This window comes from Sinocyclocheilus anshuiensis, unplaced genomic scaffold, assembly GCF_001515605.1.
Source record: "Sinocyclocheilus anshuiensis isolate Anshui unplaced genomic scaffold, SAMN03320099.WGS_v1.1 scaffold1638, whole genome shotgun sequence".
In the NCBI taxonomy this organism is placed as follows: domain Eukaryota; kingdom Metazoa; phylum Chordata; class Actinopteri; order Cypriniformes; family Cyprinidae; genus Sinocyclocheilus; species Sinocyclocheilus anshuiensis.
The window spans coordinates 558902-580399 of NW_015542885.1; the positions used below are offsets into that span (position 1 = coordinate 558902).

Below are 21498 nucleotides of genomic sequence, written 5' to 3' on the forward strand. Positions count from 1 at the left end.
TGTGTGTGTGCACTTTGGATGGGTTAAATGCAGAGCACTAATTACAAGTATGGGTCACCATACTTGGCCACATGTCACTTTCACTTTCACTTTCACTTTCAATGAAGCCTGATTCAATGATCTGAGACTGATAATTACTTTTTTAGGCAATCAGACTAACAATCAAAATAATCTTACATTGGTGGAGACATTGAACTTCCAAGCCATATTTAGAGATGAGAATATCATAGGGATTTTTTTGGACTCTTTTGACTTGAGCCTGATTGCCATCACGCAGAACTCCCTAGCAAACACCACGCAACATTTTAGAAACCACCCAGAAGCAACTGTAAAATAACGCTGTAAAAATCACTCAAGATATCCTAGCAATGCTCTGATAGTCACCCACACCTTAACATTGTGGCAGAAGGTTTTGCATAAACAAGCATGGCTCCAATTTTCTTCAAGTTATTTATTTATTTTCCCATTTATTTATTTATTGCATTAAATCTATTTATTTCCTTATTCAAATGTCAGAGTTTCAAACTGTTTGAAGTGGCTATAGCTCTTTTGAATGAATACCATTTATACGATTTTTTTAAAATGCAATATGTGTGGGTCTGTATTGCTCTGTGTTGACATAAGCTGGGCTGTTTTTGAGCTAGAGGTGATGTGTCTTGTCATGTGTGAATATATGTGTGTTCAGTGTTTCTGTATGTCATACAGAAGGTGTCTCGTTCTCACCGGAGGCATTCCTTATTACATCCTTCCCCATGGCAGACTCTCACATGCTGTCAGGCTGTGGTTGGCAGTGATCCTCTCTTTCTGCTCATCATCTTGTTGATGATGTTGATCCTTCACACCATTGAGATTCACACTTAATAGTTCTAGATGCACTCATAAAACCAGCCCGCAGACTCTTTGATCTGTGTAAAATTGCTGTTCTAATGACGTATTTTGGTGTGTTTTCTCCTAGGGCTTCAGTAAGGCTGGCACTTTCGCCACTGCCAGACGCTGACGTGAGTTTGGGGGCCTCAGGCTGTCGTCTTGGTGCTTTGATGAGGTAACGGCGGACCCCAGAAGCCCAGCCCCTGTGTTGCACCACCCCTTCCCTCTCTCCTCCTCCCTACCCCTATCCAACCAGCCAAGCCATGGGCCAGAAGATCTCGGGGAGCATCAAGTCCGTAGACGTGCGCGGAGAGCCATCCTACAGGCCGCTGAGGAGGGAACTGAGAGGGCCAGATTTCTTCAAGCCAGCCCGGCTGGACCTACTCCTGGACATGCCCCCTGCTCCGTATGAGCAGCAGCTTCGACATGCCTGGAACCCGGACGATCGCTCGCTTAATATCTTCATCAAGGACGATGACAAACTCACCTTCCATCGGCACCCTGTTGCCCAGAGTACCGATGGCATTCGTGGACGGGTGGGATACACACGAGGACTCCATGTTTGGAGGATCCATTGGCCTGCTAGGCAACGGGGCACAAATGCGGTGGTGGGTGTGGCCATGCCAGATGCCCCTTTGCACTCAGTGGGTTACACTTCTTTAGTTGGCAGTGATAGCGAGTCCTGGGGCTGGGACCTGGGACGAAACAAGCTCTACCATAACAGTAAGAACCGGCCGGTCTCTTCTGCACCCACATACCCAAGCTTCCTGGAGCCAGAGGAGGCCTTTGTGCTGCCAGATGCCTTGATAGTAGTGCTGGACATGGATGAGGGCACGTTGAGCTTCATGGTGGACGGACAGTACCTCGGAGTGGCCTTCAGAGGTCTTAAGGGCAAAAAGCTGTACCCCATTGTCAGTGCGGTGTGGGGCCACTGTGAAATCACCATGCGCTACATCAATGGCCTAGATCGTAAGTATACATTTTCTCTAGATTTATACCTGAATAATTGTTTGATACTTAAAGATCGTGCTTGAAATAGAGTTTGCAGATTTTTTAAAACTCACTTGAATTGGGTTGTGTTGGTGTAGTGGTTATGGCTCAGAAACCTGAAGCTTGCTTGTTCAATTCCATCATCATTTTACCCTCGAGCAAGGCATTAACCCCAAATTGCTCCAGGGGGATAAGCTCACGGTGTCGTTCTAATTAAAATTTGCATTACATTTACCTTGCTAAAAAAAAAAAAAATCGTTCTAAGCTGTTTTGCTGGTCTCCGAGCCTGGTCTTCAACTGGTCTTCCAGCCTGGTCATGCTGATTTTCAGCTAGTCTACGCCAGGGATGGCCAATGACGGTCCTGGAGAGCCACAGTCCTGCAGAGTTTCACTCTAGCCCTAATCAAACACACCTGAACAAGCTAATAAAGGTCTAAGGGTTAGTTGAAAGCTACAGGCAGGTGAGTTTTTATCAAGGTTGGAGCAAAACTCTGCAGGACTGTGGCTCTCCAGGATCGACGTTGGCCTACCCGCTCTAGGCCAAGGGATGCCCAGTCCTGTTCCTGGAGTGTTAATGTCCCTGCAGTTTAGCTCCAAACTGGCCAACACACTTTCTTGGAAGTTTGTAGTAATCCTGAAGACCTTGATTGAGCTAAAAACTGCAGTACAGTGACCCTTCAGGTGCAGGATTAGACACCTCTGGTGTAGCCAGTCTCCCAGTCTGGCCAAGCTGGTGCTTAGCTGGGTGGACAGCTGGTCTCCCAGCCTGACTAGCTGGAAAGTGCCAAAAACCCTTTAAAAATCAGCTAACAGACCACCTTGACCAGGCTAGAAGACCAGCAAACCAACTCGGGCTGGTTTAACATGTTTTTTTCAGGAGAGTACTCATTAGGCAGACGACGACTTTTCCCCTGGCAATCAAAACCCTGACCTTGTTGTGCCACGCTACAACAACACTGTTCTGTGCAAACATTGCTTGAGATGTAGCCATGAATTGTTGGTATTTCAACATACAGGTGTAGTTAGCCAGCAAGAGAGCCTGACTATTGCATCTTGTCGTCCATCCTGTTAGTTCAAGAGTCAAGACCACAATGTAAAGAGATGGATTCTGGTTCTTCTCTTACGATGTCCCTCAGGGTGCTTGGCCAGTGCTGCAGGCATGTATTCATTATTAATGTAAGGAACAATGAAGCACGCGATGGCAGTGGAGGCAGGAAGGCTCAAAACATTGCTAGTTAGGTTAGCTGTTCCCTACAACTAGCATAGCATCAGGAAAGGCTCTCGTTTTGATGTTCACAGATAACATGTTTATGAGTTTGGTGTGTTTATGGTTGCATATTTTGTGTGTTAGCATGTGTGTTTTGTGCAAGTGATTGTGCATTAGTTTAAAGCATCACTAATGGCATCACTAGGTTCTGTCATTCAGAAACATGGCTTTTCATATCACAGAGCTATCACACCATTCACAAGGCTAAACACTGAGCCCCTGTGTTTGTAAAGACTTGAAACTCTCCTTCATCCATCATCAGCATGTTTTGGAAGCACTTTTTTTCTAATCCGCTCCTGTCAGGCAGACACTGTGTGTGTGTGTGTGTATAAGCCAGAGGGTTTGTGTGAAACAGCATTTTAAAGCCAGAGGCATGTAACCATTTGAGCTTTATTTGATAGCACAACCTCAAGGTGTTTTTTTTCTCCTCACATCTTACAGAACAGAGATTCATAGAGTCATCTGGTAGATTTAGCTGTTTCTCCATGAAAGAAACTCCATGTTCAAACGTCCATACCTGTGGATGATTGTTTTATTTTTAGCTTACTCTGCTTCATGTCATTCCAAACCTGTATGACATTTTTTCTGTGCAACACAAAATAAGATATTTTGAAGAACTTTCTGGCCCAGATGAAATTGGAGACATTTTTATAAATAGCATTTTTTTGTGTTTCACATAAGAAATTAAGTAATGTATGATTGGAATGACATGAGGAAATGATGATAAAATTTTGAATTTTTTTTACCATGGTAAAAACACATTAATGCACAGCATCAAGTAACTTGCTTTTTTAAAAGCAGCAACAGCTGTATGATAAAAGTCACCGTTGTTTAATAAATAATCAAACATATTGAAAATAATAATCACAAAATTCTCAGTTAATATTTGGTAACTGACTTTTTTTAATCACTGAAACAACTCATTCCCTATAGACATTTCACTCCGTTAATTAAACTGTCAATGTTGAAAGAATAAAAGCGTAATATCCCTTTATAAAACGTATCATTGTACATGACTTCAGAGTATTAATTTAATAAGCAACCCAGTAAGCCCACAAGCAGAATCATATCCGTGTCATTTCAGCCCTGTTTATATGGATTAGGTTGCTTTGGTCTCGGTGTCGCTCTACAGAGTCTTCTCCTCCCTGGTGTGTTTCCGTATCAGGGGACAGTGAGCAGAGTGGGACACTCTCAAAGCTCCCTCGTCTGAAGTTGAAAGAGCCCTCTTTTTCCCTTTCAGATGGAAAGAGCAACTCAGTAAGTGGTCCTAAGACCATTTAAAATCTTTTCAAAGCTTCTAGTAAGCATGTCTTTATTTGCTGTAAAATTGTATGAAATGAGCAAGAGCAAAGCAATGTGTAATGCTTGAAAAAGAGAGAGATTTCTGTGAATCTCAAGAGGTGTTTGGAAAAGCCATCTTTGGACCGGATCACTCACTTGGAAGCTCATGGTTTCCAAAGTAGTGTTAAGATTTGCTCTGAGGATTGTGGGTTTATACACATTTTAGATGTTTTGCATGTTTTAAGTCACGTGCAGGAGGCTGTTAAGCACCTTTCCTTGTGGAATGCAAGAGACTGAGAGCGATAGTGAGAGAGAGAAACATGAGTAATGATTGCAGTAAGAATGATGAGGTCGGAAAAATGTAAGCTGTGACATTTTTAGATATGTGCAGCACAGTCTAAACCCCAGGCTTAATTTTAATATATATGCAAGCATGCTCCCGGTCTTATTACACATCTGCACAGTCAATACCAAACTAGTTTCATTACACACACTCAGAGCTGTCTGACTGAATCAGACTCCTCTGTGGTAAATGTGTCTTGGAATAGATACTTATGAGTTTAAAGTGTCCAGGGTAAGTGACTGTGAGATAGAAGGAGATAATGTAAACACAAGAGAAATAGAGAGACTGTGTCAATACCCAGTGAGCTGCCTCCTTAGACATCATTTTTGAACATAAAAAAAAAAAAACTTTCAAAATCTTTTAAGCTGCCCACTTGGACAGCATGTTTGAGGTTAACATTTATGCATTTAGCAGAAGTGTTTCAAGACCTTGCAGTTTACAGAGTTTTGGGGCTTCGTAGACATGGTTTCTCAAAAGAAAGTAAGCTGCCCAAGCAGTTTCTGGGCAGATTAAGCACAGTGTCTCATAACCTAGTGAGCTGCCTACTGTTTTTTCTGGAAAATAAGTCACACCTAAATATATTTTGCACCGAAAAAAGAAAAGAAAAAAACGTTGCATCAGTGTGTGTGTATATATCACATTTTGTTATTACTTTCAGAAATAATGTAAAATACTGGTAAATAAAAAATAATAATGATAACGATAATAATAATAAAAAAAATGTACAAACATCATAAACAAAAAAACATATTTTTTCCCCTCACTTTACAGCAAATCATTTCTAAGAACCAATAAACGTTAGCAAATCTAAACACTATAAACAAGCATTTTATTTCCACAGAAAATACATCCCAAAGACCAAGAAACATTAGCAAATCTAACGGTATTGAGAACAGAACAGAGATGAAAAATGTAAGTTTGAAACGATAATAAATTATTATAGCATTCAGTATAAACTGCATTTATTATAATCACCAAACCTAAACAAAATTAGAGTGAAACCTCACTCCACTACGTCTGTCATTGGGCACAAATCCAAATGTGTGTGCCATTTTGCTTTTGCATTCTAATCTTGACATTAACTATATTATATTAGTCTTTTTGAAAGTTAATATACATATAAGGAATACAATTCAGATACAGTACTTAGACCCCATTTCTGGACATTAGCCCATGGTGTGTCAAAAGAGTTATAGCAATTTTAGACTTTGTAGGTACTGTCACAAATCCTACTGAAGTGCCTATACTTAAACAGCAAAAATACTTAGTAGGCAGCTCACTAGGTTTCGAGACGCCATATTTGTAACTCCCATAAGAGTGAGAATAGCCTGTATGTGAGTGAGAGGAACTCTAGGAGAATACTTGAGTATCTGTGAGGGAAGCCTGAAAACACATTTTGTGAAAACAGGAACTCAAAACAGGATGAGTGTAAGTAAGGGAAAGAGATGTTATTTGAGTCTGATTATGGGTGTGAGCATACAAATTGTGAGCAGGCGAATGCAGGTTTTGTGTGAGAGAGAGAGTGAGGACACTAAAAAGTAAGAAGCTTCTCTGCCTCGGTGGAGCCCACGTCTGTCTGTTCTGCTGTGTACCGTGTGTGTGTGTGAGTGACAGCATCCCGAGAAGTTATCCGCACGGCAGTGGAATAGTGTTCATCACCGCCGCTATAATTAATCGCACTGCAAATGAAAAGCAGCAGTCAGACCCTGAACAAGCCCCACCACTGCACACACTGGGTACACATGCTTGGAATGGGTCAGGCTGGGCGACTAGTCCACCTATGTGACTAGATGATTAGCTTGTCTAGAATTTTTTCCCTACATTTCTGCTTTAGTATTAACATCTTAATGGTAGTGATTAACTGTAAGCCACATTTCTGTTAAGATTTCCATTGTTGTGAGGACTGTATAGTTGACTGCACATTGTTGCTTGCAGTCTGCACTATATTTTGTTGATTTATACATGTAGATTGACTTCAGTGTTTCGTGTCTTGTTGTTTTTGTCCGTATGTTTGTGCGCCATTCTGTATTATATTGAAAATGTTTTGTTAACGCAAGTTCTATTGGAATTGAAGTAGCGAACATAACTAAAACTGTAAATTGAATTTAAATAAGTAGAATTAAAATGGCTTGACATTCAGATAAATTCATTTAAACTTGTTTGAAAGCCTTGATTTAAAATAATCCTGTCATAAATTTTACAGTTTTCAGGTGACATGTCAAGTTATCGGACAATTCAACTTTGGCGTCAGTAAGATAAAAAAAAAAAAAAATTAATACTTTTATTCAACACATTATATTGATCAAAGGATGCATTATATTGATCAGAAGTGACAGTTAGGGCTGCACGATAAATCGAAATGGAATCGAGATCGCGATTCGACAGAAGCTGTGATTGTCATGCGTATCTTTCAGTGAAGCACGGTTCTGTGATCAGCAGTAAATCTCCATCCAAAGGCCAGAGGGCGCTCTCGCGATGAAACTCCAAATACGCCTCGCAGAAAAAACCCAGGAAATGCCTATCGCTGCTGCTGAATTAACAGAAGACTCATCTGCTTTCATTGATTCAACGTGACTAACAAACACATGACTACGGCAATATACGGTTTATCGGAGTTCTTATTATTATAAATTTCATTAAAATAAAGTATATTTATAATGCAATGAGCATTTACTTCACAGAGCCGTAGTTCACTGAGAAGCTATGCAAACTGCTTTCATAATCGATTTCTTCGATTTCATAATCGCGCAATAAAATCGTCTGCGATTGTTTTGCGTAACTTGTCAGTGAACTACGGCTATGTGTAGTAAATGCTGCTCCACCTGAAAGCACGTGATGATGATTTCCTGCTTTTTACAGAACCGGCATTACTAACAAAATGCTCATAACAATCGCATTCGATTAATCGTGCAGCCCTAGTGACAGTAAACACATTTTTATTGTTACCTAAAATTCTATTTGAAATAAATGCTGTTCTTTTGAACTTTCTATTCATCAAAATATCCTGAAAATCACAATCAGCATATTAGAATGATTTCTGAAGGATCACGTGACGCTGAAGACTGGAGTAATAAAAATTCAGCTTTGCAATTAAAGGAATAAATTATATTAAAATATATGGTCATTTTAAATTGTAAAAAATATTTCACAATATTTCTGTTTTTTACTGTATCTTTGTTTAAAAAATTGGATCCTCTGTCAGTGAGCATTTTTCAAAAATCTTACCAACCCCAAACTTTTGCAGGACTGTTTCATTCTGTTGTGCCCTGTCCAGTTGTTTTTGATCAGGAAGAACCCATCCTGTTTGCACGCCTCGTAACAAATGGGTATGATCACATGATTCTTTATCACCCAAATCATTCAGAGCTTCCTTCATGCCTAGCATTGTGACCAGACAGTGACACTGTTCACCATATTACATGCGGCATCATTCAATGCGATGTCTGCGACCCATAAGCCTTTGTGATTATGAAGTCAGCCAGCCGGCTTGTCCGAATCCAGTGTCTTTATGTCATCACTAATGAGGAAGATGAACAGACAACTGTTTGACTGTATATAAACTTGCTCTAATTGCCAGCGTCCAACCAAGAAATGAGTGGGAAATTGACATGTGCCGCCCCATTGTGAATGTGTAACACAGAGTAGATATAATTGAGAGATGGCGGAGAGTTTCTATCTGTCTGTGCTTTCTCTCTCTCTCTCATTTGCTCTCTGACTGGCAGAAGGCTGCTGTCACTGTGCCCTGAATTGTCAGGGATTAAAACACCAATTAGCTCTAGCTATGATTCATCACACAATAGTGTCTGATCCACATTCCCACTCCAGTAGCATGCTCTCTTCGTCTCAGCATCAGCGAGAGAGAAAGAGAGATGGAGAGGACGAGACGAATGTAGAGCAAGCGCTACATAGATAATTACCATCAATCTGAGATCGGAAATATATATATATACACAATACAAATTATATATACAAATGTATTTTCTATAATTATAATTTAATTGAAATAAAATGTAAAGGCACCTTTATAATAAAATACAATGTGTAATAAAATAAAACACATGATTGAACAAATGAACAACAACAATAATAATAATTAAAATTATACATTAATATTATTTACTTTATATTAATATTTTATTTGATATAATAATAATAATAATAATAATAATAATAATAATACAAAAATGTTAAAAATTGCCTTTATAATAAATAAAAGTGCATTTTTTCAATTCAGTCTGAATATTGATTTTATTTCAATGAATTGTGCAGCTGTATGACAGCGTGATGTCTCTCTGTCTGTGTAAGATGTGTTAGCCAAGTGGAGAGGGCTGCTATATGGGTCAGTAGGTTAGCGCTGCATGGTGTTGCTGGCCTGAGGCACTTGCCTAATAAGTTGGCAGGGTCGTCTGCATCTTATCGGAGAGATTACCGTTCTCTCTCTTGAGTGTGTGTGTGGGGTGGGTGTGCTTGGGGGAGGAGGAGAAGGAGGAGGAGTGTGTGACTCAGTAGTGCTGTTTGGGCCACATCTGTTCCTTAAGACCTAAGCTATGTTTGCTAAGCTGTATTTTATTCTTCCCTTTGATGTTTGAGTCTCTTAAAACACCTACACTAAATGTTTCTATGGAGGGAGGCTGTCAAACCCTGCTAAAAACAGCTTAAACCAGAATTTTCATGCTTGAACAGACAGTAGGGTTTAGTTTTGTGGGTTTAGTGCTGGTCTAACTGGTGGACCAGCATAGTCAAGATGTTCAATATGTTCAATCAATATTTGCCCAAAAAGCACTCATGAATTCGACAAACACTGTATTCAACATACTATGACTCAGGACACATTAAAGGGATAGTTCACCCAAATATGAAAATTCTGTCATTAATTACTCACCCTCATGTTGTTCCAAACCCGTAAGATCTCTGTTCTTCTTCGGAACACAAATATCTCATTCCACACCCTGGAGTTTACATGGTTCTCCAGTGTACTTGAAGGAATACCATCATTTGCTCTCTGACTGGCAGAAGGCTGCTGTCACTGTGCCCTGAATTGTCAGGGATTAAAACACCAATTAGCTCTAGCTATGATTCATCACACAATAGTGTCTGATCCACATTCCCACTCCAGTAGCATGCTCTCTTCGTCTCAGCATCAGCGAGAGAGAAAGAGAGATGGAGAGGACGAGACGAATGTAGAGCAAGCGCTACATAGATAATTACCATCAGTCTGAGATCGGAAAGAACAAGGAAAGACACAAAGGCCGACTGTTGTGTAAACACAATGCCTAAGACGTACGCAGTGTCCCGTTGTTCCCTTGAATCTGTTTGTTATGAGGCGTGCACACAGGACTTTTATTCTTTGTGCATGTGTGTGTGTACATGTCCGATAGTGTGTCTGAGGGATGCATAATTTGTTTTATCACAAGTTGTGATGGATTTTGACAAATATTTGACAAAATGTGCCTTTTGCCTCTCAATGATTTATTTATAATTAATTTTTTGAATGTAGACAGACAGTTAGTGAAAAAATGGATTCAATTTTTTCCATGTGGTTTTCTATTGCCAGATGTGAGGTCAAAGAATGACTTTGTATCAGCTGCCTTTGAAGTGCGTTTGAACTCATACTGTATTTCAATAGGCATGTCATGACTTTGAGCTGTTGCTTCATATTTTTGATGGTAATTTGAAGAGTGTCTGGCATGTTAAACATTTAGCAGGACACATTAAAGGGATAGTTCACCCAAATATGAAAATTCTGTCATTAATTACTCACCCTCATGTTGTTCCAAACCCGTAAGATCTCTGTTCTTCTTCGGAACACAAATATCTCATTCCACACCCTGGAGTTTACATGGTTCTCCAGTGTACTTGAAGGAATACCATCACGCCCAGCATAACTACATTTAATGTTTAAATAAAAACTTTTTTGTTTGCCATAAAAATGTTGTGATGGTATTTATTTAATGTGAAAAATGTTGATATGGAGAATTCATTACAATTGACTGATTAATTGAGTTGAAGTATTTAACATAAATGGATGATGTTCAATTCAATTCAAGTTTATTTGTATAGCGCTTTTCACGATACAAATCATTGCAAAGCAACTTTACAGCAAATTAAGTTTCTACGATATTTAGTGGTAGCTTATCAGTGGTGAATGTCAGTTAATGTACATGTGGCAGAAATGTACAGAAAAATCAATTAAAGACGTGATCAATTAAAGACGTGATCAATTAAAGACGTAATCAAACAGACGATGAACACTATTAACAGCAATTATTATATGATGCAATCAAACTTATAGCAAAATTTGGTAGTTCTGTATGTTGTTTCAGGGTTGGCATCATAAGATTATAAGATAAAAAATAATGGAAATGTAATAAGGTAAGAGAAAGAAAGAAAATATTAGTATATTAGTGTGCCAAGTGTTAGTATCTCTTAGTTAGTTAGTTAGCCTAGTTGGTTCGTTTGTTATTTCCAAGACTCATGGAAAATATAAATGAATGTCAGTCTATGTTTGTTAGTTAGTTAGTGCCAAGTGTCTTAGAATGTAAATGACTGTTAATAAGTATCTGCTAGTTATTATAGTTAGTTAGTTAGTTAGTTTCAAGATTCCAAGAATCTTACAATGTGCAATTAATGTCATTATGTGTTTTAGTAAGTTAGTTAATTAGTTAGTGCCAAGTGTCTTAAACCGTAAATGACTGTCAGTATCTGTTAGATAGTTAGTTAATTTATAGTTAGTTAGTTCCAAGAGAAAAATATGGTGTCCTTTTTAGACAATGCTATAATCGTCTATCTACAATTCCATCTGGTACTGTGCATGAATGGAGAGCACCTGGCAAAGTTAGGGAGGGAACAAACAGATGGATAAAGAGGTAAAGAGAGGACAGAGAAGTGGTCCTTACTCTTTTCAGGACAAACAGCTGGGCTCTGTGTTAATTGAGAGCCAGTCATTAGAGGATTCATTAGCTGGATCAAGTTTCAGCTAACACCATAAGGCCGCAGCCTCACCTGCAGCTGTTACATTCATCTTTACAGTACAACAATCACACACACACACACACACACACACACACAGACAGTGAAGTCAAGGGGAGGTCAAGCACATGCACAGAATGCCTCTGTAATGCAATGAGAGAAGCACAGGAGATGTTAGGAAACTGTTGAGTGTTTTTTTTTACAGACCAAGCTGGCAAGCTGCCTGTCATGGTGACTTGATGTCTTTTTTTCCTGCCCTGGAAATATGACAGATATGAAAGCATGTTATTAAAGCATATCATTACTGCGTGATAGGGTACCTAAGGTTAGCTCAATACCTCAGGCTTATAATATGTCGAAATGAGACTTACCTTCACGATTGCTGACCGTGCAGTTTGTGTGATTTATCCGCCTGTGCACACACACACTAAACTCCACCGTTGGCTTAGTAAGCATCTTGGGTAATCTCCTTGAAGGCTTATTTTGTGGAAAAACAAATGATAGACAGAAGCTGTTTGTTTAGTGTATAGTTGCAGGGTCTTATACCAAGCTGAGTGGTTCAACACGGCTGCACCGTTGCGACACGCCAAGCATAACGCCTTGCACACTTCTGGATCAAACCCAATAAATGACAGCCTATTATTTATTACACCACCAAACGCTTAATAACCGTATCAATCACGTGCTGTTGTTTATATAGCTTTATAGTTTTGTCTACACTGGCTTATGACCGTTAACCTCAGTTGTAACCAGGCAACACAAAGCAGCGCCACCCACTAGTGGAACAGATCCACGTTTGACTCTTGATTCTTGCTTTTGTTCCCTCCCTACCCCATTTTTCAGCATGTTCTTTCCTTTCTGCACCGCTCTGCAACATTTGCACACCTAATTGCCTGAGGGAGTTTCCGTGGAAACAGACATCATTCAGTCACTGACAGAAACAAAGGGAGAGCAGAGAGTGAGAGAAGACAAAGTAAAGAGAGACAGTATGTTCGGTGATTGAGCTGTGGAGGCAGTGGGCTCTGATAATAAGCCCGCCTCCTGGTTCCTTACTGACTCCAGCTCATCAGATCTGGCCATTTTTCATCCTTACACTTATCTAACGGTAAGCCTGACCACACAAATGAGAGAATGGGTGACCGCAGACTTGTAGACGTTTGGATTATATTAAGCGTTATTATCCACAGAGATTTAAACACAGGCCTTGACTTCCATTGCGCTCACTGTGTGTATCCCTGTATATGGCAGTCTTTAAGAACAAAAGAAGAAGAAATTTTGCATTGGACATTGCGTGGTGATTTACTTGATGAGCTGTTGATCTTTCAAGGTGGATGTGCTATTGATGTATTTGGATGAGCTTAAAAGCAGAATCTAGGTGTTCCGATGCTATGCTGAAAAATAGCTTTGAAGAGAATGGCTATCCATATGAGCTGGTTGACTCCAGTAGCAGTGCACCTTTTTGACATGTGTATTGACATAGTAGATGTGTTCGATCATTAGCATAACTCTTCTTTAAAGACAAATCATCATGCTCACTGTCTTACACCTACATTATAGCTTTTTGGATGCTGACTCTGGTCAAGGGCTGTGTATAGAAGCTCAAGGTGACCCAGGTGGCAACATGTTGCATGGATAAAACATAACAAAACAAACAAAACACAGCTCTGCCTTTGTTACTTCCTCATTAACTAAGAAACTGCGAGTTTAAACACCCTGTGAAATAAAAAAAAATTGGATTTGTCTGACTTTTAAACCTTTTTAATTGACCTTTGTCTGACTTTTAAACCTTTTACGTTTTTAATCACCCTTTTAAACTTATTTTCTAATTAAAATATCTTTAAATCATTTAAACTAGAAAAATGTACTTAAGAAGCAACACTGCATATATGTATGATATGTAAATATTTATACTTGTTTTTAGAGAATGTATATTTCATACAAGTGTAATGTGTCTTACAGCACTGGCAGATTATTTTTAACTTCATTTTTGCTTATATCAAATGAAAAAAAAAATTCTGTTTAAGATTTAATTGAAAGTAAAGTAAAAGTAAATGTATCTTGTTTCAGGGATTTTTAGATATTTCAACTGGATAAAATTCTCATTAGGAAACAGGTTTTTTGAAGTGTTGTCCATGTTAGCTTTGAAGCTAATCTATGTGCTAATGCATGCTAACAAAATGTACAGCCTTTCTTTTCAGGGAAAATGAAACAAAAAGATTGATGATTCGCACTCAGGGGTGTATGCAAATTACAGAAAAGATGCTATTTTACATAAATGTTTTTTGCAAATATCAGCTTTAACTCAGAAGGTATCTTTTAAAGTCCAGTTTTATTTCACCAGGTCACTTTAACAGTGTGCGTCCGTATTCTTTCCCACTGCTTTTTTTTTTTGCTCTCTGATCTATCGATTCTCTCTCTGCCTCCTCACTTCTCTTGTGCTATTTGATCAAAAATCCATGGGAACTTCTCTCTACAGCCATTACTCATTCCTCCTTTATGTACATCATGTACACATTCTGTTTGCTTTGCATAGGTACAAGCTGTAGTGACTGCAATTTATCTGTATTGTCAAGCGTACAGAAGCCCTTATAATCATCCCTGAACTGAACCTGTTGATTAGCTGGACCACAGTGTGTGAAGAGCTGCCAACTGGAAAGTGCTCTTGAGCGGAGCTGGTGCCGTGGTGGGGTATGGCAAAGGTTCAAATGCTGAGAGAGAGGGCTTTTTCTAATGACGGCTTAATTATTTTCCTTCACCTACCTATGCAATGTCATCATTTCTCTTAGCTCTCGGTCAAGCCCGACTACCCTGCTGAAGAAAGACCAACCTAAACTGGTTTGTTAGTCATAGATCATCTCCCACCCTGGCCAGACTGAACTTTTGACTGGATTTAGAGGGGTTTAAGGGACTTTCTGGGAGGCCAGCTAGACTAACTTGAGACCAGCTTGGCCAGTCAGGCTAAGAGACCATCTTAAACCATCTAAGACTAGTTTAAACAGGTATTTTCAGCACAATGAACCCTTTGAAGCCATTTTTGTAGGCCTTTTTTGTAGTGTACTAGTGAGATCACAGAAAGTAATGGAGTGTAAGTTTGCTATCTTGTCTACATTACTTAAGTTTGGGGTCAGTAAGTCATTTTAATGTGTCTTAAAGGTCTCAATTTAAAACAATACAATGATATAATATTTTAAAATGTAATATACCTGTCATGGCAAGCATTAATTTTCAGCAGCCATTATTCCAGTCTTCAGTGTTACATGGTCCTTCAGAAATCAGTCTTATATGCTGATTTGATGCTCAAGAAATATTTCTTATCAATTTTAACATAAAACTGTAATATTATAAATGTTTTTACTGTTACTTTTGATTATTTTAATGTGACCTTGCTGAATAGAAGTAGTAGGCTATTTTGAAAAAATCCTGACCCCTAAACTTTTGAATGTGTTTGTGTGTGTGTTTCCTTAGGCCAACATAAACATACTGACTTAATAAACATATGAAATAGTGTTTTATTTAAAATCTAAAAATTAAAAATATTTTGTGTGTGGGTTTGGTTTAGGGTTAAGGTTAGGGGATAGAAAATATTATTAGCTTAGTTTAAAAAATGGATAGAATGGATTTAATGGAAAGTCCTCACTATGCTAGAAAATATGAGAGAGAGAGAGAGAGAGAGAGAGAATATATATCTCTGCAATTCAGTCTGGCTCTGTTACATTTGGTAACTGGTTGTTCAAGGTTAGTGATGTGCGGGTGGAAAAGGGGTCAGTAGATCACCTGGTTTATGGGCAGAGTGTCTGTAAGAGGGTCCTGAAATGAAGACAGTCCATCCACAGAGACTCTTCCCTGCTAGCACGTCTCTCCACTGTCCCCATACAGTACAACATGCTTGCCAGCAGGAACATTACATTCGCACACATAAATTAGCAACTATCAGCATATGCAAATGAGGGTGACTGGTAGAATCTGTGGCGGGCGGGTGCTTGTGCAGTCGAGACAAGCGGTGACTGTAGCTCGATGCTTTCGATGTTTCTCTCATCATCGCACTCAGGCTTGTTTACCCAACCGTAACGAGATGATGTTTGACATCGTGTGACGACGAGAGAGAATTTCACTTTGAAATTAGGGCCTCTAATGTTTCGCTCGCTCTCTGGCTTTGATCTGTTAAATGAAATGCCTCATCCTGAGTAGCAGATTAAAGGATCCTCAGATTAAGATGACGTGCAAATTGCATATCAATTAAAGCGACTGCTCGGGGCTCAGCGCTGTGATGGCATGGCCATCAGTCACTTTAAAGAGTATTAATATGCGAGGGGTGGGGAGACTTTGGATATGATGATGTGAAGAAGTGTTGTCGAAGAGGGGTAAAGGTGAGAGATATGAGTGCATGCACACAGAGGCTGCATCCGAAAACTCTAAAATGGCAGCATTCCAAGGCAGGAAGGCATCAAGGCACATCCGAATCCAAGTTCTGCTTTACTTCCTGTCACCGGAGGTACCTTTTTCGGATCAAATTTTGAAGGCAACATAGATGTATCCTTCACCTGCCTTTGATATCCCACAATCCTGTGCGTTCCATTCCGTGACAGTTGAGCTAAAAGAATACATTTTGGCATCTGAAAGTTGCGTTTGGTGGTCAGTTTGTGTGTAAATGTATATTTCTGACTAACTTTTTGCACTTTTGATGTTATTTCTTGGGAGAAATCAGTATTATAGTAATTAAATATTCGTTTAGTTATCACAAAAACTTGTTCTATTTTGTTGTAGATCATTAAACCGTTACGCTGCCTCAGAAGCTTGCCCGTAATCAGTTTCATGAGGTGCCTTCGTGCAAAAACGCTGCCTGCAAAGTCATTGCCTCATACGGCAGCAAGTCAGCTGCCTAAGTTTTCGGATGCAGCCAGAGAGTAGCAAGGACTAGATAAGAGACATCAGGTGGTAAATTGAATTAATCAAATGAATGAATCATGAAGTCCACGTCCTCACAACACGTGTGAGCAATTGTGCTCATGAGGACATCGGATCTTTCTGGCCTTCGTCATGTTCCAGTCTAGTTCCCCGTCTCTTCTCTGTTTCTTAATTCTGTCCTGTAGAATGCAAGCAAAAAGCTTAAATTCAAATAAAATATGAATGGATAAGTAAAATGAATTGGAAGGGTTCTAACAAGCAAATAATACAAAACATATTGTTTAAGACATTCACATTTTATTTACAATTGTCATAAAAAAATCATTGTAAGAAATAAGAGTCCTTTGTATTCTATGATTGCCCCTTATTGCATTGTTTTGGAATCTAGCGTATCATTATGTAAGATGTTGTAAAGTATCATCTTCGAATTTGCCCTGTCCAATGAGTGTCCATACGGATATTACATAACTCATAACCTACATCTTAAAGCGAAATTTTTTTATTTAACCACAACGAGTTGTTATATAAACACGGGCTCACATCAAGTTTTAAATAACAATGTTTGAGTGAAAATGTGGGTAGCTGATATGAAATAATTAGTAACACTTTTTTTCCATTTGTTCCATTTCCAGGTTCCATTTGTTATTTAGTTAACATGAACTAACAATGAAAAATTTTTCTAATGCATTTATTAATCTTAGTTAATGTTAATTTTAATATTTACTAGTACATTATTAAAATCAAAAGTTGTATCTGTTAATATTATTTAATGAAATTTAATATGAACTAACAATGAACGGTTCTATTTTGTACATTTTAAATTGTAATTTTAATTCAAAAATTGTATTTACATTTTTTAATTAACAGAGATGAGCAAATACTGTAACAAATGTCAGTGGACCCAGCTAATAGACCTCATTATTATTATTATTATTATTATTATTATTATTAGATTATTTTTAGGAATATGTTCATTAAATATTAAATATTAATAAATACATACAAAATACATATTTGTACTTTTAATCATTTGTCACACCGCAGGACCACTTAAAATGAGTTTGAAAAAAAGATGAAATCAAAAAGGTGTTGTTGGTGAAATGGACACATTTAAAGAAATTGATAAATTGAGAGAAATGGTGAGCAGTTGCAGGAAGGAAGACAAGACATACATATATTTTAACCTAAAATCTTTGTTGATGAAACATATTTACAGTTCAGAAGTTCACTTTGAGTTCATGCCGAAACAATGCCGTGTAACTTTGTTTGGCAGCGGTTAGCCGTGGTAAACTAATTTCAGTAGAGTATCGTTCACATGCAGACCACCTTTTTGACTGTGATTAGGAATTAAAGCCAGTCCTCGACTGTTTTTTCCTGCTCCATCATGTCTCTCTAGTATCCTTTCTTTCATTTCCCTCTCTCTTCGGCTCCATTCCTCCTCCAGCCTGCAGTACATGTGTAGGAAGAAGTGCCATCCCCCGTTCTCCATCAGCATGTCTTCCGCACGGTCTAGTAAACCAGAGACCTGCTGTCTGTCCTGGGGTGTCTTGTTAAGAACGTGGTACCTATACCTGCACTTCTCCATTAGCCACTGGAGATCCTTCCCGGCTGTCTGGATGTGGTCCTGTTTGCTGCAGTCATGCAGACGGTCCCCGAGCGTGAACCCGACCATGGTGTGGCGCCACACACCCTCTGTGAGGATCTCCATGCGTTTTTGTAGGGCCGCTTTCTCAGAGTGGCTAAAGTGCAGTAAGGGAACTACCAGGAGCAGAATGTGGGGTCCGGGCTCACACAGCGACAAGGCGTTAAATAGCTCCAGTTTCTCCTGTTTACGGACCAGGTTCTCATTCGTGCCCCATCCACGACCATCAGCTGTCGGCCCTCAGATTCTCCGTGTGCTACTGCACTGTCCGCTCCACCCCATGTATTAAATGCGTCCTTACCCAGGATTGTTTTGCCCACTGAGCTCTTTCCTGTCCGCTTCTGGCCTACGATTAGCAGCCGCAGAGGGGGGGCAACTTGGTCGGTGCCTGTTGGAAGACAGGTGTTGGTGGGTAAATTAGATTTTGAGTAGACAAAGACCATTTTCATTAATGTTGAACAGCAAACAGAGCATTAATAGCATGGGACACTCGCAAAAAATATCATAATGGTAAAAAAAAGTCCTTTCAGTGCATGTTTACAAAGAAAAGCAATTTTAAAAACAGGAGAGATTGTTGCAAGTCTTGTTTAAATTATTTTAAAGTAACTTTTAATTATTTTAAAACATATATTAATATAAATATATTCAGTTCATACTGGTTTGCAACAGAAAAAAAAAATATATATATATTTCACTCAAATGTAGTATTTCTGCCATCAGAGTTTTGCACAGCCAGTCTCCACCTAATGTTAAAAATAAAATAAAATGTAAAATATAAAATGTGACCCTGGACCACAAAACCAGTCTTAAGTCACTGGGGTATATTTGTAGCAATAGCCAAAAATACATTGTATGGGTCAAAATTATAGATTTTTCTTTTATGCCAAAAATCATTAGGATATTAAGTAAAGATCATGTTCCATGAAAATTGTAAATTTCCTACTTTAAATATATTAAAACTAAATTTTTGATTAGTAATATGCATTGCTAAGAACTTAATTTGGACCACTTTAAAGGCGATTTTCTCAATATTTAGATTTTTTTTGCACCCTCAGATTCCAGATTTTCAAATAGTTGTATCTCGGCCAAATATTGTCCTATCCTAACAAACCATACATCAATGGAAAGCTTATTTTATTCAGCTTTCAGATGATGTACAAATCTCAATTTTGAGAAATTGACACTTATGACTGGTTTTGTGGTCCAGGGTCACAAATAACACTGTATAAATACAATTAAAAAAAATGTCCAGATACAAGTCTTACCATTATTTTTTGCATTCCCGTTGTCCATTAATACCAGTGTTTTTTAGAACACTTGTATTTCAGTCCGAGCCCATCTGACAGGTTGTCACAGGCGTACAGTATGTGCAGGTTCGTCACTGATCTGATCATTTACATGAGAAGGGAGTGACCAGAAATCTCCTCCTATTTTTGGTTTCACAACTACCGATAAGCTTTTTTTAGTTCCTCTCACCCTCAGCAGTGGGGTTTATTGTTTGAGTTGTAAGCTATATATAAATGTAAGGACATGTTATAAACTAAAGAAAGTTGTATTTACGTTTATTATTATATTATCATACAAAGCAGGAAAGGCTGAGTGCTGTGTGTCAGTTGAATGTTACGTTTTTGGTTATAGAGTCACATGACTGATATCAAGGCCATGAGTACGAAATGTGCCAAAACGAGACTGAAATTACCTCTCTTTCCCCATTCAAACAAAATAAACAATGGGCCTTATTCATGATGACACCAACAGAATGGATAAGACTGTTTTTGTGCAAATTGTCACATTCAGTTGAGTAGGACAGTATACAGTGGGTACGGAAAGTATTCAGACCCCCTTAAATTTTTCACTCTTTGTTATATTGCAGCCATTTGCTAGAATACTTTCCGTACCCACTGTATAAAAGAATGGATTTGTAAAGGATTTACGCAGGGATTCATTCTGCTCATGTTTTATTAACAAGCTCCAGTGTGTGAAATCTCACAGTGAGAATATTTTACCTTCACTACAAGGACATCCAACAACAGTAATATTGAAAGTCATATGTTGCATTACATCTGGGTGTAAATAAATATTAAAGGTTGTGCAAAAAATGACTGGTTGCTGTTGTCCTTTGCCCTATAATAGACCAGATTGCTGATTTACTTACTCTGTGTGCCTTTTATTATTAATTATTAATAAGATTATTAACCACATTAACAACAATAAACAATTTGAAAGTTTTTCCACTATTTTTTTGTATAGAATTTTCAAGTTTTTGATACTGTTAATGATACTAAGATACACTTTTTATGTTAACATTATGAATGTATAAGGTAAAGCATATGTTTTAGGTGTTGTATCTGATCAATATTTTTTGTAAATTTTTTACTATTTTGAATCACCTTTTTTGCGGTTAATTTAAATAGTCCAGCACCCTGCATGTGTCTTAGCTTTCTGAAACCTCCTTTAACTCTGTTTGTCTGGATGCAGTTGTGCTTTACTGCTGAAGTCATTGGTGTTAAGGAAGTTAAGTTCCAGACTTCCAGCTTGGAACCACATATTTGTGTGCAATAACTGTTACCGAGAACTGTAAGTGTTGTGTTTTACTGCAGTGTTGTGATTATAGGAGTAATTTAGCACATATTTCCGCTTTACAAGTGAGTTTTCTAGCATCGCAGCTGGTAAATGATTGGCTAACAGTCATGCTGCCCTGTTTTAAGAACTCGTGGCATTGTTGTGATATTAAAAATGTGTTTTAGTGCTGTTTTGTTCCTCTACTCACTTCCCTGTTTCTTTATAGTCACTTGCCTCTCAGTACTGTGGTAACTTATTTAAACTCACTCCAGTGGAGGATCTGCACGCCACATGAAAGACAAAGAGTGAAGTGATCTGTAAACAGAGGCCTGGCGGAGGAGCGATGGCATCTGAGTTTGAATGACACTTCTTTAGGAGGGAAAAATCTTTTTGGTTTGAGCTGAGGAGAGAACAGATGAAAATATATGAGTATATGAGAGGAATAATGAAGGAATATCTGTGGGCTGCAGCTCTGAGCCAAGACACATGGCAGTTATATCCCAGCATGCACTGCTCTCAATTCTCAAGTTAGAGTTTTTTTCTACTGTATGATGAACTTTAAAGAAGTGCTGCTTTTTTGCAGAGCTGAAGTGTTGCTCTACCCTGTGTGTGTGTGTGTGTGTGTGTGTGTGTGTGTGTGTGTGTGTGTGTGTGTGTGTGTGTGTGTGTGTG

General features: G+C 38.5%; 1 protein-coding gene across 4 annotated transcripts in view; it reads left to right on the forward strand.

Moving 5' to 3' along the window:
- Positions 1 to 21498, forward strand: part of spsb4a (splA/ryanodine receptor domain and SOCS box containing 4a) — a 57824-nt gene that overhangs the window by 21065 nt on the left and 15261 nt on the right. For 3 of the 4 annotated variants that reach the window (XM_016494341.1, XM_016494343.1, XM_016494342.1), the window contains exon 2: positions 956 to 1836. In XM_016494341.1, coding sequence (XP_016349827.1) covers positions 1131 to 1836 — 706 coding nt within the window. In that variant the 5' untranslated portion in view covers positions 956 to 1130. Of the gene's footprint in view, positions 1 to 955; positions 1837 to 19592; positions 19638 to 19902; positions 20009 to 21498 lie in introns of those variants that run through there. The other variant, XM_016494345.1, reaches the window with a different exon arrangement.